This window comes from Alligator mississippiensis, chromosome 3, assembly GCF_030867095.1.
Source record: "Alligator mississippiensis isolate rAllMis1 chromosome 3, rAllMis1, whole genome shotgun sequence".
Classification (NCBI taxonomy): domain Eukaryota; kingdom Metazoa; phylum Chordata; order Crocodylia; family Alligatoridae; genus Alligator; species Alligator mississippiensis.
In genome coordinates this window covers 189260393-189277694 of record NC_081826.1, presented here as the reverse complement: position 1 = coordinate 189277694, position 17302 = coordinate 189260393, and the positions used below count along the sequence as shown (strand labels likewise).

Below are 17302 nucleotides of genomic sequence, written 5' to 3'. Positions count from 1 at the left end.
GCCTTTTGAAAAATGATAATTAAAAATATTACTACTGTATCAGTCAGTAATCTATGACCCTAAAGAGACTATAATAGTGATAACCAGAGATGCACCAATACATCGGTCCATACTATATTGGCACCGATAAAAGGAAAACAGACATTATCGGCAATCAGCTTTCTTTGGCTGATGCGGCCGATAATGTCACTGATAAATACCACATGCATGAGTCCAGCCGCACATGCATGTGGCCATTCCGGCAGCACAGACTGTTGGTAAGTCTGTTGGGAGGAAGCGGCAGAATGGAGGGAAGGGGTGGGGGTGGCAGAACAAGGTCCCCATGGTGAGGGAGGGAGTGGGGCTGGGACACCTGCTGCCAGGCCAAGGCAGGGTGTGGGATGGAGCTGCAAACAGCTCATCTGGGGGGTATGGGGAGGAAGAGGGTGGCTTCTGCCATTGTGTGCACCCCCAGGGATGGCACAGGGGGCATGTGCCCCCTAGATACGTGCATGGGATGAGGGCAGGCTGCTGCTGTAGGCTGGAGCTGGGGGCAGTGCCAGGCTCTTCCTGGTGGGGGGCTGGGCTGGGCTGGGGATGTGCTCAGGGCAGGCAGTGGCACCACTGGGAGGGGGGTTACAGCCACCTCAAAATTAACTGTAGCCCCCGCCCCATCCCAGGGCTGCTGTTGCCCACCCTGAGCACAGCCATGCCCCCCCCCCCATCAGAAATAGCCTACATAAAGGAGATAGCAGATCCTGTGGTTGCTACTGCAATACAAATTGCAATATGGGTTTCCCTTGATTTATGCAGGTTCTTTATATGCAAATTTGCTCTTATGCAATGAGCATATTTAGACCCATAATTTGTTATATGCAAGGTAAATTCACTCTTATGCGATCAGCAGAAATGCCCCTCCCGCCACCCAAGCAGGTAAGTCTGTGGGGGGAGAGGAAAGGGTCATGGTCCCACTCACCCCAGTCCCAGCTGCAGCAGCCCCGGAAGTAGCTGGCATCAGCCGCCTGCAGCCACTGGGCTGCACCGTGCTCTACCTGTGCCCGGGCTCTGCTTGTCCGCACTCATCTCTGCTCCAGGGCTACACCGTGCCCCGGTGCAGGCAGCTGATGTCAGCTGCTCCCGGGGCCGCTCCAGCATGAGCGGCGGTGAGCGCGGACAAGTGGAGCCACAGGCAGCGCAGGGCACAGCGCTCACCTCAGCCCTGGCTGCAGCCGACACCAGCTACCTGTAGCCATTGGGCTGTACTGTGCCCTGAACCTCCCAGGGCTCTGCCTGTCCCCACTCACCCCAGCTCCTGCTGCAGCAACCCCAGGAGCAGCTGATGCCAGCTGCTGGTAGCCGCTGTGCTGCACTGTGCCCTGGTGCAGGCAGCTGGTGTTGGCCGCTCCCGGGGCTGGGGTGAGTGCCACACCCGGCATCACCGGGGCTCTGGCTCTGCTTGTCTGCACTCACCCTAGACCATGCTGGAGCGGCCCCAGGAGCAACTGACGCCAGCTGCCTGCACCAGGGCATGGCACAGCCCAGGAGCAGAGGTGAGTGTAGACAAGTGGAGCCCAGGTGTGAGGGGACAGGCGGAGCACCTGTATTTTACTTGACTAGAGTTGGTTTCACTTTTTTCTTCTCATAGGCAACAGCACAATGATTCAGTATTTGAATACAAACTCTTCAGGACAGATGTATATACAAGATAAAAAGGATATTTTCACTGAAGGTAGGAAGGATCTCAAAGTTACAGTAAAATCTACAGAACTTTCCCTCTTGCCTCAAAACTGAAAACCCTCCTCTCTTTTGCATTCCAATCCAGGGATTCTGCATTAGGGAGCTAAGGACTATTATTTCCTACTGCCCAAGATACTTACAGTTCTACACTAGCCTAAAGATCTTATACTACAATTAAGGCATTGGCCGAGACAGTGGGTCCTCTTGGCCTACTCCCAGCTTATACAACACTCCTGCTGCAAGTCACCTGGCTTTGCTTTGCTGATCCTTTAAAGATTTTTCCATTTAGTACCCAAGCTTTTTAGTGGCAACACTTCACAATATTGCATATGTGTGAGCATGTCATGACGCAGCACTTTTTAAACTCTAGAATACCTCAACTGATTTCTTCCTTTGATGAGAATACCTATTCTAACATTTAGTTAAGTTCACATCTCAACAGCTGATGGAGCTGTCACTTCCCCTCCTGCAAGGCAGAGGAGGAAAGGGAACCCAGCCCCCACTTTCCTCTGGGTTCCAACCCACAGATCCTGTATCAAGCAGATGTAGATTCTTTTCCCTTGTATCTTCCACATTCCTGGGCTGCTTTCTCCTTCCCTATTTTTCTACTGTTTTCCTCCTAGCCCTCCTATACATAACCTCTGTAATGGTCACCCATTACTAAAGGGCACCGGTGTCTGAGGCAGCCCTTTGATTTCCTTGGTGCCTGTCATTTCTCTCCTGTTGCTCTTCCCCCTCTTCCTTCTTCTGCAGCTGCACTAGCTCCTTCCCTCCAACCCTTCCCTTCCTCTCCCCATGCCACTTATGTGCACTGCTCTTGACTGACAAAGGCTTTATCACAGCAGGTCAGGCAGCAAAGAGGCCAGGAGAGAGGAGGCCAGGTGAAGGGAGAGATGGCCCCAGAGTACTCAGGGTAGAAGCACCAGAGTCAGGTGACTCAGGCTGACTATATGTGAGCCCAACCTGAGATAGAGGCAGGGGGGAGAAGCTGCAACAGTCTTGCAGGAAGGAAGGCTCCTGGTAAAGAGAGAGAGAGGAACAGATGCAGAACTGACTCGGATGCTGGCCAGATGAGGAAGACTGGCAACAGCACCGCAGCAAGACAGATAAGTGTCAAGCCATATTTGCTTTTTGCAATTTACATTTGAACTGGGGGAAGAACGGCAGGAGGATGAGGCCAACTCACAGTATGGAGATTTTGCATTACTCCTTGAGTTGACACCCGGACAGGGGTCCTCAACCTGGTGGTTCAGGAGGTGGCTGAAGGGGCGGAGGTGGCCATGAAAGGACGAGCAAGGGCAGCAGCCCAAACTCCCAGCACTTGCAAGCAGCAGTGCATAGAGAGACAGAGGGAAATACCCAGTGTAGCAGATGAGAAGCTGGTGTTGACTGATAGGAGTGAGGGTGATGAGAGACTGATTGTAAGCCGGACTCAGAAGAGCTGGTGGAGCCTTTAAAAAGGACAAGCCGACTCCAGGTTACCAATCCTGCATCGAGAGCATGTCCCACTACAATGGGATCCTGTGGTCCTGAACAGTGGGCCCTGGGTTAACCAGTGCAGCTAAAGTAAACTTGGTTGGGGCCTGGGTAACCCCAACCAGACAAAGACCTGATGTTCGTCAACCCAGGATCCCTATGAGGCTCAGCTTGCCAGTTCATCCCACTGACAGGCAGCTCAGAAAGGAAAGGCAGAAGGGAAAAGCTCCAGGGAATAAGTACACCCAACCTTCTCCTGGAGAGGTATACATCCTCCCAGACTATACTGCTGAAGATGCTTTGTCACAGATGGGAAGGAAATTGGGCCCTCAACTAGCCTTCTTCCAGGCTACTGCTCTATCTAGTGTGGTATTAGCAGAGTTAGTACTTTCCACCTACGCTTTCCAGAACACAACACATCAATTATAAACTGGAAATAACATGCACACGTCCCTGATTCGTCTCTGGTTTACTACTCTACCCAGCTTTTCATTCAAAAGCTATAAATGTATTTGGAAATTGGATATAGAGGGCCAATTTATAAAGTATATTGTTAGAATTAAAATACAGTAGTCTAGAACAGTCTGTCCAACCTCCAAGTAGAGGGGAGCCTGCATGCAGACACATGAGTGCGAGCTACAAGCTGTTATGCCGCTACAGGATCAGCCCTGTACCCCACATATCTGCTTAATATTGACCACTTCGACACAAAATTACCTTAAAATGCCTGAAATAAAAGCATAATCTGTGCTGCAGAGAATTTCCATACATGTCATGAAAAAGTTTATGCCTCACTGACTTTCTCTTTTCTTATGCCATGGCCCTGTATAGCTCAACTGCAACATAAGCAAATACAATAAAATCCCTGTTATCTGGCATGAGTGGGGAATGGGCAGTGACAGATATCTAAAAACACCAGTTACCTGAGGCTGGTGTTTTTGGCCGGACTGTTGGGGGGGGGGGGGGCAGCTAGATGTGGAGCGGTGGCAACACAGGTTGGATGTGTTTTGGCACACGTGGAGCCCTGCAACAGACCTCCCTCCTACACTGCGAGGATTGTTCCATGACCCAGGCTGGGCTGGGTTGTGGGACAATCAGAGCCCAGTGACTCATCCAGAGGCGCAGCCAGGGGAGCAAAGGGGAGGCACGTGCCCCCTCGATCTGTGCATGGCGCAAGGGCAGGCTGCAGCTGCGGGCTGGGCTCTGTTCCCTGCCTCCATCCTCGCTGCTTCAAAAGTGGCGCGGTGTGACACCATGTGCATCCCACCACTGGGTGGACCAGGCAGTGAGGCTGGTGAGTCCTAGCACCACTGCTGCCCATCTGGAGCAGAGCATGGCCACCCCCACCGGGAACAGCCCACAGCAGCAGCCCACCCTGCCCCATGCAGATCCCCCCCGTGCCTCATGCAGTGGCAGGAGCCACCACCCCTCCTGGCTCCGGGCCCCCCCAGGCGATGCAAGGCTGGAATGTGGCGGTGCCAGGCAACGACCACAGGTGCAGGGGAAGGAATGGGTACCACTCCCTCCCAATCCCTGCCGAGTCCCAGCCCCAGCATCACTTCCCCCACCCCCCGCAAACTTTCCCATCTGGGGGTGCGTGCTCAGCCTACCCCCAAAATTTTTTCTCCTTCTACCTATGGCAGCAGCTGCCACATGCATCCAGCCAGCCAGCCAGCCAGAAATTCTGGTTAGTAAAGTATTCCAGTTACTCAAATGTCAGATAACAGGGATTTTACTGTATGCAGGTTCTACTTTGTGTAAAAACTTCCCTTCTTCCTGTCAGTGAGGTTTTTCAATATTGCTTCACTTCAGGCAAACCACTGCAGGTGTACAAGTAGGAAGGATAATGAGTGCTCATACCTGTTTGAAAAACAAGTTCTTTTCCTCCTACACCTGCTGCCTCCAGGTTAATAAATGCTCTTATCGACTTGGCCCAATGATGCTGGGTGATGAAACCATGACTAGCCTTGAAGGGAAGCAAAGAAGATGTGAATAAAAAATCTGACACAAAACTTAAATTGTTTTCTCTCTACCCTGCAAACAGAAGCAACTCAAATTCAGATTTTAATACAATGCAGATCACAAGTATGCTGCATCAAGACCAGAAGCTACCTAGAACCACAAGGCTATAACAAGAGCCCGTGGTAACAAATAACTGCATAAGAATTTTACCTGAGGCACAAAGAACCATCACCAAAACCTCAGAGGTTATGGGACAGTCACATCTGTGCCTTTATAGAAGTAACACCATCACCACAAGATGTTTCCACTTTTTCTATTCCCTGACAGTCTGTGGCCCCATTGACTGTCTGAGGTCTGAGTTACACTATTAATATCTACACTTTGATAGACTAGAGTACCCCCATCTCTGTCCCACTCAGCCAAATCCTGCACAAACACGATTACATAGAAAGGAATGAAGTGGCCTTAATGGAAGCAAGACTCAGACTTACAGAGAAGCAGAACCTTCAGACTTATTACATCTATTAACTTCAGTCAGGGAAAGCTATCTAGCTATCCTAACGTATATTGATTGGAAATTACCATGGAATCACTCTCTTTGTAGGGCTGAGGGAGAAGACACAATCTGCAACGTTACTAATTTTTTACTTGTTTGAGTCGATGAAAAGCTCCTTAAAGCACACAGAAATTTCTATGCCACCATCCCTTGGAAATCAAAAGCACTTAAAACATTACATTTGAATTAAGCAAGTATTTTATGGAAATTTTATCTGATTTTACATATAATGATTCATAGATGAAGTTCCATAAATCACTTAACAACACATCAGAGGGCAAGAGAGCACACAGGAGTTTTCACTCCCGCGATCTGAGAAAAATGATGCCATTTGCTACTTGCAGAGCTCCACACATTTACTTACCAGATCATTATGGACACCTTTCATAACATATCTAGAATGAATAGCCTTTCAACTTTAACTCATAAGAAAAGCTGATGAACATCTTTAACTTGCACTTAGATCTGTAAATTGTAAGTCATACTTTACTCATTGCCAGCTGTTTTTTGTTTAAAGCTTTGTAAAAATCTGGTATTCAAATTATAATCACCTGCAAGATACTTTCTTCTGCACCATTAAAGAGGAATATGATGGCATGTCGAAGGGGATTGGCTGACTTTGAAAGAGTGTTCAGTATTTCAAGCATCACTGCACAACTGACAGCATCATCACTGGCTCCTTAGAATCAGTAGAATAAAGCAATTACTGTGTTATTTTTAACATGGTTAATGCATGTGCCCAGACAAAACAACCCTTAATCCAAGAGGTGTAAAGAGCACCACCCCTAGTTATGCTACTGTACCCTGATACCCATCATTGCTCCCCACCTGGAAAAAAAATTACTTCAAGTTACCGCCATACGACAGACAGAAGAAAGGGCAGCAAAAGTTGCTCAGGGGTCAAAGTGTGAAGAACTTCTGGAAGCCAAAAATACATCTGCTATCAAATACATACTCTACTGGTATGACAAGAAAAGATCACATGTATGCACCTACCTGGGGTATTAACTACAGAGTCAAAATGACAATTAGACAGCACTGCATGTGTAGCTCCGTTTCTGGGCTCCAGTTTAACGACAACATTGGTGATATTTGCATAATAACTGGTAAAGCCTCCTAAAAAGTCAATTGTGAAGGTTCCTGTTGGCCTCTGTATATCTACGGAAATCTTGTGGAGGTCACTGCTTGCAGCTTCAATTCTCTTAATTTGCTTCAGGAGGTAGTTCACCGTGAGAATTTCATTTTCTGGACTTCCAACTGTCCGGGAATTAAATGCCGTTATATTTTCAAGATACTCTCTACAAAAGATAAAAGTCCAATAATTAGCAGCGCAGATCTCTTGGATGTGACACATACGATGTGCACGTTGGCCACAAAGGAATGTGCTCTTAAAGCCATCAGCTCCCCTGCCAAGCCAGAGGCTCAACGGCACAGCAACACACGCTGCACCCCAGCTCTAGAAAAACGCCTCTGGCTATTTATTCACGGCAGATATGGCAGGCAGCCCTTGCTCTTTGCCAGGCGGCCTTCCAGTCAGGGACACACCAGCAGCTCTGCGAACCTGCCCTTTTAACAGGACACAGTGCTAAGTCTCTGCGATTTCCTGTTCTGATCCCTTCCCCTGCCCGATTTGCTGCTCCACTCCCTGTTCCTTGCTCTGAGCTCCCTGCCTGAGCTGCTGCTCTGCTTTCAGCTCCCTGCCCCAAGCCTGATCTGCTGGTCCTTTTTCTGCCCCATGCCCTGAGCTCCCTTCCCTGGGCCCCTGGCCTGATCTGCTGAGCCTCTTTCTGCTCCCTGCCCTGAGCACCCCCACCCCATGCTACACTGACTCTTGCCCTGGACTCCCTGCCCTCGCTGCTGCTCTGCTTTTGGCTCCCTTCCCCAAGCTCCCTACCCCATATGCTGCTCTGCTTTCAGCTCCAGCCCCAATCTACTGCTCCAGTCGCTGTCGCTACCCCCTCCCCCTGAACTCCCTGCCCCAATCTGCTGCTCTGTCTTCTGCTCCCTGTGCCCACCCCTGCTGCTCTGGTTGCAGCTCCCTGCCCCGAGCCTGATTTGGTGCTCCGCTGCTGAGCTCCCTGCCCCCGCCCCGATCTGCTGCTCTGCTTCCGCCCCGTACCTGGCGCGGGGGGCGCTGAAGGGCGCGGGGCCGGACACGTACAGCAGGCGGCTCAGGGAGAGCTGCACCAGACCGCGGAGCGCCAGAGCGTAGAGCAGCAGCAGCAGCGCCCCGCGCCCCTCTGGCAGCGCCCGCCGCCGCCGCTTCCCGCCCGCCTCCGCGCCGCCGCCCTCGCCCGGCCCCGCCGCCGGTTGCTCCTCGCGGCGCTGCCGTTGCGCGCCCCCCGCGCGGAGCCGCCGCACGGGACCCGCGACGGCGCCGCGCTCCATGGCCGCGCTGTGCTGCCGGCTCCGCTCCGCTACGGCAGCGCGAACATCAAAACAGCGCAGACGGAAGAAGGCCAACCGCGCGCGCAGGTCGGGGCGGGTGAAGGCGCCTCCCCCAGCGGCTCAATGACAGCGGCGGGGGGAGAGGCCCCTCCCTCACGGGTGTTCCTGAGATTGTGGCGTGCGGCGGCCGCCGACCAATGGGCGCCTCCAGTGCTCTGACATTGAGCCAGGCCAACCCCCTGAAGCCCACCAATGGGTCTCGCGAGCAGCCGCATGCTCTGCCATTGAGCCAATGGTGTGGCGCTAGGAAACCCCTCCCGCCGCCGAAGCCCACCAATGGGAGCCTCCTGAGCAGCCGTGTGCGCTGCCATTGAGCCAGCTCCCTCAGCCCCGCCCTGCCCCTGGGGCGTGGAAGCGGGGGGCGGAGCAGCCGTTTCCAGGGGCAGCGCGGACAGCCGCGAGCGCGGGTTAGCCCGTTCCCTGGCCCTGCGGCGGGGTCCACGTGGACCCCTGCGACCGGGCTCTGGCGAGCGCCTGTGGGTGCCTTGTCAGCCAGCGCAGCAGGGGGTTGCTCCAGAAGCTAGGCGCTTGTCCAGCCTAAGATCCCCGCCACAAGAGATGTAATTACTGGACCCTGCACTGGTTTGCTAGGCTGTGCAAGTGCTAAACACAAACCCCACGCGCAGCACAACAAACCAGGCACGAAAGAGCCCAAAGATGTCCTTAGTCCCTCATGAAGTCCATAGTCCTGTATGATGTCATTAGTCCCAGGGTCCTCATGGTTTTGATGCCCTTTTCTTATTCTGGGTCATATGCAAAACTGAGACTTATTGTGCGGCCTCAGGGTTTGAATTACACTTCGACTCTTGCAGGGGGTCTGCAGTGGTGGAAACTGAATGGAGCCACCACCACCGCAGCCTGAGTTGCTTAGAAAGGCGCAGGGTGGGCTGGGGCCTCTTGTGTCTGCATTTTGAACCCTGAACAGCCTGCTAGTGTCTCCACTGCTTCCCTGCTGGTCACCTCTACACCTGAGTTAATGGCACTGCACCTGAGCGAAGGTTTTTAGCTAGGGTTTGGGGGAGCAGAAATCAGTGGGGTGCAACTGCACCAGCCTCTCCCCTTCTGCCTGTGCAGTATGTGGAATGACACTGCCTCAGGGTAAAGTGAATTGCCATGGGTATTTCCCATGTTTCTGGGCCTTAGTGGTGCCTAAGTACCTCTTGCTTTAGAACCCTACCAGACATCTCAACCAGCTATAATGGGTTGGGAGTCTAAATAAATGGGGGCGACAGGGATGGAGCTCTCAGGTGACCAGTTTCCTTCCTCAACTAATCCATCAGAGCTATTCATTAGCTGTGGTTAGCACTGGGAGCCTAGACATTTTCTTTACCCTCTCCCAACATGATTGTGATACTTAAATGTTTCTATATTTGGGCCTGAATTGAGGACATGGTACTCCTTTCAACCAGCCAGGTAGTATGTACACCCCAGCCAGCCAATCAGAAGAGGCAGAGCTGACTGCTCAGCTTCCCAGTAATGAAGGTCTCTTCCCAATGTACCTGGGCTATTCAGGAATTGAGCATTCCTACCATTATCTGGTGCTACAAACAGGATCCCTCCCACCTGCCTGTCAGAACCCATTAATTAGATGTCTATAGCACAGAGGAGAACTGGTATAGCCCAGAGGAGAAATGACATAGCACAGAGGAAAATTCCATGGGTTTGATACATATGGCATAGTTTTGCTGTCAATCATTCTGGTGGCAGTAACTAGGTCATGGAGGAAAATTCCGCTATGCCTGAACCCAGTAACCAAATGCTACAGTAGTGGAAAATTACAGTTTAGAAAAAAGTTCCTGCCACTCATATGCAAATTCATATTATTATCGGCCAGTTTTAAATTATTCCTACATGGCGACTAGCGATTGGCTTGCTAGCCATATAAGAGGTTGAAGCAGTTTCCGCCCAAGTTGTAGAAAACTCCACGCACACCTCTTGGAGTACACTGTGGAGCCTAGCAAACTCCACACGTGTTTCAGAGTGAACTTAGCAGCCTGATCAACCACTAAGGACTCCCCGTCACCGACCCAAGGGGGCCTAGCACACCCCCACCCGAGACGTAAGATGACTGCCGGCTCGAACACCCTGAACACATTTGCAGACCAACCAAACGATCTTTGTAATTTCTGCCCGACCCAAGTTTTGTTTACAACTGTAATTGAAGCAAGCTTCCGGCCTGCGCTGTACGAGCAGTGTAAGTAAACACTCTTTTTTGTTCAATCAAAACGCTTGAGTACCTGATTCCACTCCAAGCATCACAAGTACCTGGCCGCCGACTAGGGCTCCTAAGGCCCCGAACCCCGCGCCGCGGCTCTCGGCGGCAACACTGCCCAGCTCAGCAAATGGATAGGGAAAGCAGTCATGGATGCTATAGTGATAGGAGTCAGAGCAGATAGATCCCAAGTCCAAGTCTAAATCACTATTTTTTCATTATACATTGCTTTTACAACACACAGAAATATTCTGAAATCTTTATAGACATGCCTAGTCAAATGCAGATCCTGCCCCAAAGACCACATCTTCACAGTTAAGGCAAGTAGTAACAAACGATGATAAACACCAGGGAAAATTTGATGAGGTCATTACAAGACCATACACTTGTACAAATCCAGGGGTGCAAGTCAGTATGATGGACTGGAAGTTCAATGACTTTATGCTTGACTGCCAGTGGTGAATTCTACAGCTATATACATCTTTTTCCTTTGGGTTTTGTGAAAGACGCTTTTTAAGAAATAAGTAAGAGAAAATAGTGACTTAGCAGCCCACGCTAGGGAGAACAGAGGGCATGGGAATTGTCATGGAAGCAATTCTGGGAGAGATCTACTAACTTTTATCACTTAAGGGGTAGGGATTGTAGAATGCAATAAGAGACAGAGCATGTGCCATGAGCATCCCCAAGTAGGCAAAAGGAACAGCGCTGCTTGCACTTCTGGACTGATAAAACCTATCAGGTGTTTCAGCAAAGTAGTGGGATAGACATGGGCAAGCCCTGCACAGAAATGTGACATCTACAACCTCTTAGGGGTTGTGTATCTCAGCATGTGGTGGTATATTTATTTAAAGGGGACTGATATTAGCCATAACATCTTACCAAGTCTTTTGTACAAACATGAAGTGCAATGATTTGGGATTTTTCCCCAAAAAAGATATTGGAAATAAAGAAATAGCTTCCCCGCATGCCCCTGGCACACCAACATCTTACAAGTGAAAGTTGCAGGTGTTTTTGCCACTCTGCTCAAAAAATATTGCCAACCCATGGTATATCATATCCAAAGCTTTTCCTGCATCCACAAAGCCAGGCATTTCATCATAGAAAGCAAGCAGGTTGGTCAGACATGACTTGCCCTTAGTGAATCCATGCTGATTGTTCCTAATCACTTTCTTCTCCTCCAAGTGCTTAGAAATGGATTCCTTGAGGACCTGCTCCTGACCAGTCTGTAGTTCCCTGGATCCTCCTCCATCCCTTCTTAAATATATAATTATATTTGCCCCTTTTCCAGTCATCCAGGACCTAGCCCAATTGCCACAAGTTTTGAAAGCTAATGGCCAACAGCTCTGCAATCACATCAGCTAATTCACTCAGGACCCTTGGGTGCATCATGTTCGGCCCCGTGGACTTGTACATGTCCAGCTTTTCTAAATAGTCTCTCACCTGTTCTTTCACCGCTGTCAGATGCTCACCTCCTCCCCAAACTGTGCTGGCAGGTGCTGTAGTCTGGGAGCTGACCTTGCCTTTTAAGACTGAGGTAAAAAAGGCAATGAGTACTTCAGCCTTTCCTGTATCATCTGCCACCAGGTTGCCTCCCCCATTCAGTAAGGGACCCACATTTTCCCTGATCTTCCTCTTGTTTTTTTATTTACAGATTCACAGAAGTTTAGGGCTAGAAGGCACCTCGTGAGATCATTGGGTCTAGCCCCCCTTCTCTAGGCAGGAAAGACTACTGAGGTCAAATAACCCCAGCAAGGTGTGTGCCCAGTCTCCTTTTGAAGATCTCCAGGGTAGGCGCCTGCTCCACCCCCACTGGGAGTCTATTGCAGAGTTTGGTCACATGAACCGTAAAGAAGTTTTTCCTTTTATCCAGTCTGAAACCTTCTTCTAGAAGTTTATGACCATTGCTCCTGGTTTTCCCCTGGGGCGGTTTGGTAAATAGTTGTTCGCCTACCCCGATGCTCTTGCCTGATATATTTGTAAGCTGTCACTAAATCTCACCGAAGTCTTCTCTTTAAATTGCCAAACACTTAGCGTATGTACTAATTTAAAGAGCTGTTATACATACCACTGATAAATCTATGTGAATCCTGTGTAAGAACTGTCCGTCACACTGCCAAGTTCTAAAACAAATGTTTCTTTATGAAAGTGACATTTTTAATAGGTAGAAATAAAGCTCTGTAGGTAAGAGGCACTGTATCACCACTGTAAGAAGAAAACCAAGCCTTGACATTGTTCTGCATGGTTTTCACTGGAGCTATAAACAGTTCACTATTAAAATAAATCTATCTTAAAAAACTTTTCATCCAGTGACACAGAACACATGCAAAAGGAGACAGAGCAGTGTGTAAGAGAAACTGCCCATGAAATGTATAAATATTTGTTTCTGAAATTGTATTGTGGGTGCAGTGCATATTGCTATATGGCCAAAACAATGTGTCACTCCCTCCATGCCTGATACCAGATTCTTTAATATTAGCTACCTAAGCATATACTTAACTTTGAATGTATGCTTAAGTCTATCCCTAGCCGGCAAAGTTATTGAGCACTTAAGGTCCATTGATGCTGATGGTACTAAGGCCGAGCAAGGGTATCAGAATGTGGGTTAAGAAACCAGTGGGGTTATTTGAGAGGTAAGGAAATACTTAGTCTGAGCAGGTATATCATAATCTTATTTAGGTTACTGACCCTGTAAACTCCTTGGGGCAAGGAACATGTTTTCACATATTGGATCAAATTAATCCTGATGAAACTCCACTGATTACAAAGTAACATATGTAGCCTATGGACACTAGGTAAATATGTTCTGAAACCGGTTGGGCACATTCTGATCTGAAGGAGCAGCTACAGTTACACCATATCTATGAAGAATTTAATCTGATGCCCAGTGAAAAAAAAAACTGACAGCAGAATTTATGAAAATCCCCATGAAGCTTTACTCCTTTCTTAGTAGTGTCTCTACAAATAGGGAAACCCTCCTCAAGGTTCCCCATTTGCAGAGATGTGCACCCAGGAAATTCAACTTGGAGCACGCTTCTGCAAATAGGGGTGACTGGACAGGTGCTTCCAGGGCTTCAGGGGCCCAAACCAGCAAATGGGAATTCCTGGGGCCCTTAAAGTCTTGGGAGTGTTTGCCTGGGGTGCCTGGAGAGCAGGGGCAGCTTCAGGCTGCCCACACTTTCCCACCTTAAAGTAAAAAAAAAAAAAGTCTGCTGCAAAACAGCAGTGCAAATTCATTCCCCCTATGTCACAGACAGGCATTTGTGGCATAACAAGGGGCCTCGATGGCCATTTGCTTAGCCTTTGTGCCACCATAAGTTTTTTACCCCCTGCAGCCCTGGGGACATCCCCCCTGCCACTCTCCAAACCCCCCCCCCCACAACCCCCAGCCATCCCTCACCCACCCACACCCATGAAACCCTAGCCCCACACACACTTACCTTGGACAGCGCAGGGGGCCAGAGGCAGCAGGAGAAAGAAAGTGTCTGGCTGACACTCTTTTGGAGGACTGACTCCTGACTCCCTGGCATGGTCTGGGACCATGCCTTGTTCTGCTCTTCTGCAGAGCAGTTTTTTTAGACCCCTGGATATCCAGGGGTCTAATTTTCTCCCTGCGCTACAAACTTGCAGCATGGGGAACATTTTTTCATTCCCACACATGCCTCTTGCCCCACCTCAAAGGTGTTTGAGATGGGGCAAGAGGCATGTGCGTGCTTGTCTAGACGTGCCCTGATAGTCTAAGGGTGCCTTTACATGAGCCAGGAAACTGCTCCAATGCACTTTTACAGCAATTAATCAAGTCTGCTGGAGTGTGGCAATTATCACACTCCAGCCAGTCTCTGCATCTCATGTATCAGCATCCCTGCACTTCAAAATGGCAGCAGGGGCACTTTAACTAAAGCTCGTTAAATATTCAATGAGCATTAGATAAAACCCTCTCCGCCCCCCCACCATTCTGAAGCACACGGATGTTGATACACGAGATGCTCTGGGAGATACTCGCTGATACACAAAATGCTCACTGCAGCATTAAGGATCATTGGCTTCCACTGGGGAGCCAGCATTTTATTTTTATTAAGTAATTTTTTAAAGTTGATTTCACATACAATCCTGGATTTTGTGGTTTCTGCAAAATCCACAAAATTGTGAACTGAGTAGATTCCTAGTCATGGCTAGCTCTTCTCTAAGGGGAAAGGTTCTGCTGGCAGAACTGATGGCTTTTCCTCCATGTGGCAGGACGCTGTTGGTGCCTGCCACTTTAAGACGTGGGGCCAAGCAGCCAGCAGGTTCTTAATTGCGGCAGCCATTTTAGAGCTCTGGCTGCCCATATAAACAGGGTAGTTCACTGCTGGCAGGCCAGGCAGCTGGAACATCCTGGAGGTAAGGGAGGAGCTGTAGGGGATGGTCAGGAGGCTCCTGGTTCTGGGTATGACCTAAAACTGCACCCTGCTGGGAGTGGGTGGCCTGGTGGGGCTCTCAGTGGCACGGGAGCCCCCAGGAGATGCCAGGCCAGTGATCACCCCGGTGAGAGGTGGGTTGAGGCGCCTTAACCCCAGCCCCCACAACCAGGTGGGTTTACCCCTAGAAGGGCCCAAAGGGCAGACCCCAGGAGATAGTGGGGCTACAGACTCAGAGACCTGATTAAGAGAGTACCCTCAACTGGTCAATGCTGGGGCCAGGACGAGGATGGTCGAAAGGGTCAGGGGCCCACCGTGAGGGATGCCCAGAGCTAAGAGGGCCTGGGGTTTCTGACTGGCCTTGGAAGTGAGGCCGGGGCCTGTATGGCCAAAGGTCCTGGGGGGAGCACACCCGAGAGGGGAAAATAGTTTCAGGGAGCTAGATAGCCTGAATGAAGGTGGGATAGGCTGCCTGAATGGAGGGATCTTGGAGGGGTTCTTATAGGAGGATTCTGGTGCCCAATGTGGGGCTGGTGAGAGTAACAGCTGGATGCCATCTGCGAGGCATGGGCTGCAGTGTAGGGGAGGTATGGAGCTGCAGATGGTGCCCCCTGGAATCAGGGCAAGAAAATGGGCAGCCTTCTGCCCAATTAAGATTTTTAATTAATTAATAACAAGGCATGGCAGGTGAGAAGATGGGCAGCTGGCCCAGAAACAGGTGGGCAGGCCAAAGGCAAATCAGTCCCAACAAGGCCTCCTGTTACATTGGTGCATTGGCCAGGAAACATCAGTCCAATGGCTGTGCACAGTAGTAATCTTTACCCCCCGCCCAGATAGTAGCAGTACAGAGAGTCCCACCAGGCCACCCAGTCCCAGCAGGATGCAGTTTTAGATCATGCCCAGGACCAGGAGCCTCCTGACCATCCCCTACAGCTTCTCCCTTACCTCCAGGATGTTCCAGCAGCCTCACAGCCAGGCAATGTTCCTGCCTGGCCTGCCAGCAGTGAACTACCCTGTTTATATGGGCAGCCAGAGCTCTAAAATGGCCACTGCAATTAAGCACCTGCTGGCTGCTTGGCCCCACGTCTTAAAGTGGCAGGCACAAACGGTGCCCTGCCATACCCCACTTCCCCCAAGCTCCAGGAGCAGAGCCAATAGCATTATAGCTACCTTCCATACATGGTCTCCCTTGTCTCCCCTCCTCCAGTCCACCCATTTAAGCAGCCAAGAAAGCACTCTGATCTAGGAAGCAGTCTGATCATGTTTTCAATTCAGGTTTTGCATCTTGATCAAAAGCTCCTGTGCACAGTGAACTGCTAGGGAAGAGGCAATTTTCCCAGCACGTGAACTGTTCCTTTTCTTCCCTTTGTACAATGGCATGAGAAGAACTTGGGGATTTTCCAAAAAGTCTGGCTTTACAGCTTTCTAGCAAAGGAGTGGAGCGGATAGAAGATCTTTGGTGTCACTCTCAGATAACTGACTGCAACACCTGTGCATTTTCAGTTTGTTGTAACCTTTCTTGTACCTCAGCACAAAATAAAATCTAACACAAGCAGCAGATCATCCTATTAATTGTAAGACAGCATAAACAATTGGGTGGTTTATCAGTAAATCTAATCTAATACTTTGATAGTGAACCAAAGACTGCGGCACTGGTGTCATTGGGAAGGCTTCAGCTTCCATGACCACAGTCTGCTTTTTGGTGAGAGAAGCAGTGAGCTGCTGGGAAGGGACAGCCTCCACTTCTTTCTGCTGGGGAGGAGGCTCTTCTCAGCCAGACTGGCTGATCTGCTCCGCTGGGCTTTAAACTAAGCCTGTTGGGGGATGGGAGCACTACCGCCACTGCTGACCCACTGAGCAACCCCTGCAAAGCCAGCAGGCTATGGCACTCTAGGGAGCCCACCCCCACCCCAGCCATTGAATGCTCTGCAGGCAAGGCAGGGGTCCCCAAAGGGACACTTTCCTGCCTGTACACAAATGCCAGGAGCTTGGGGAATAAACAGGAGGAACTTGTCCTCCTGCTTAACGCAAATGAATGCAATGTCATAGGGATAACGGAGACCTGGTGGGACTCCACCCATGACTGGGCCACAGGTATAGATGGCTACACCTTGTATAGGAGAGATTGAGTACACCTGGTACAGGAGAGATCCCTGCTGACTTCCCGCCCTTTGGGCAGGGGGCTGGACTTGATGATCTTCTGAGGTCCCTTCCAGCCCTAATGTCTATGAATCTATGAATATGTAATATCCTTATGAGTAAATCTAATTGCAGCATGCATGAAGGCATTTTGTTGTCACATAATGAATGTTCATTATAGTGATCTCTCTAAAATGCTGACTAGGTTTAATAATCATTAATAACCTTAAGTATATACTTGCATTCAGCAGAAACAATGTAAGGTTGCTGGGACTTTTTGTAGAGTGAACTACACTTCTGATTAAGCAAAACCTGACAAGATAGGGCAAGAAATGCAGGGTGGTGTAAGGAGATATTAGATCAGTGATTCTCAACCATGGTCCTTTGAAGGATGTTACA

The 17302-nt window shown here is 49.9% G+C and overlaps 2 protein-coding genes across 4 annotated transcripts in view; one reads left to right on the top strand and one right to left on the bottom strand.

The window, feature by feature from the left end:
* Positions 1–17302, bottom strand: part of ERMP1 (endoplasmic reticulum metallopeptidase 1) — a 55915-nt gene that overhangs the window by 22363 nt on the left and 16250 nt on the right. The window contains exons 1-4 of one of the 3 annotated variants that reach the window (XM_059724751.1): positions 7830–8213; positions 6707–7008; positions 6262–6389; positions 5053–5158 (exon numbers count right to left, since the gene is read on the bottom strand). In XM_059724751.1, coding sequence (XP_059580734.1) covers positions 5053–5158; positions 6262–6389; positions 6707–7008; positions 7830–8098 — 805 coding nt within the window. In that variant the 5' untranslated portion in view covers positions 8099–8213. Of the gene's footprint in view, positions 1–5052; positions 5159–6261; positions 6390–6706; positions 7009–7829; positions 8214–17302 lie in introns of those variants that run through there. The other 2 variants (XM_019477996.2, XM_059724750.1) reach the window with 2 other exon arrangements.
* The window catches only part of MLANA (melan-A), a 42373-nt gene continuing 35178 nt past the window's right edge, over positions 10108–17302 (top strand). The window contains exon 1 of the mRNA XM_019478188.2: positions 10108–10352. The gene's annotated coding sequence lies outside the window, so the exon portion shown is untranslated. The remainder of the gene's footprint in view (positions 10353–17302) is intronic.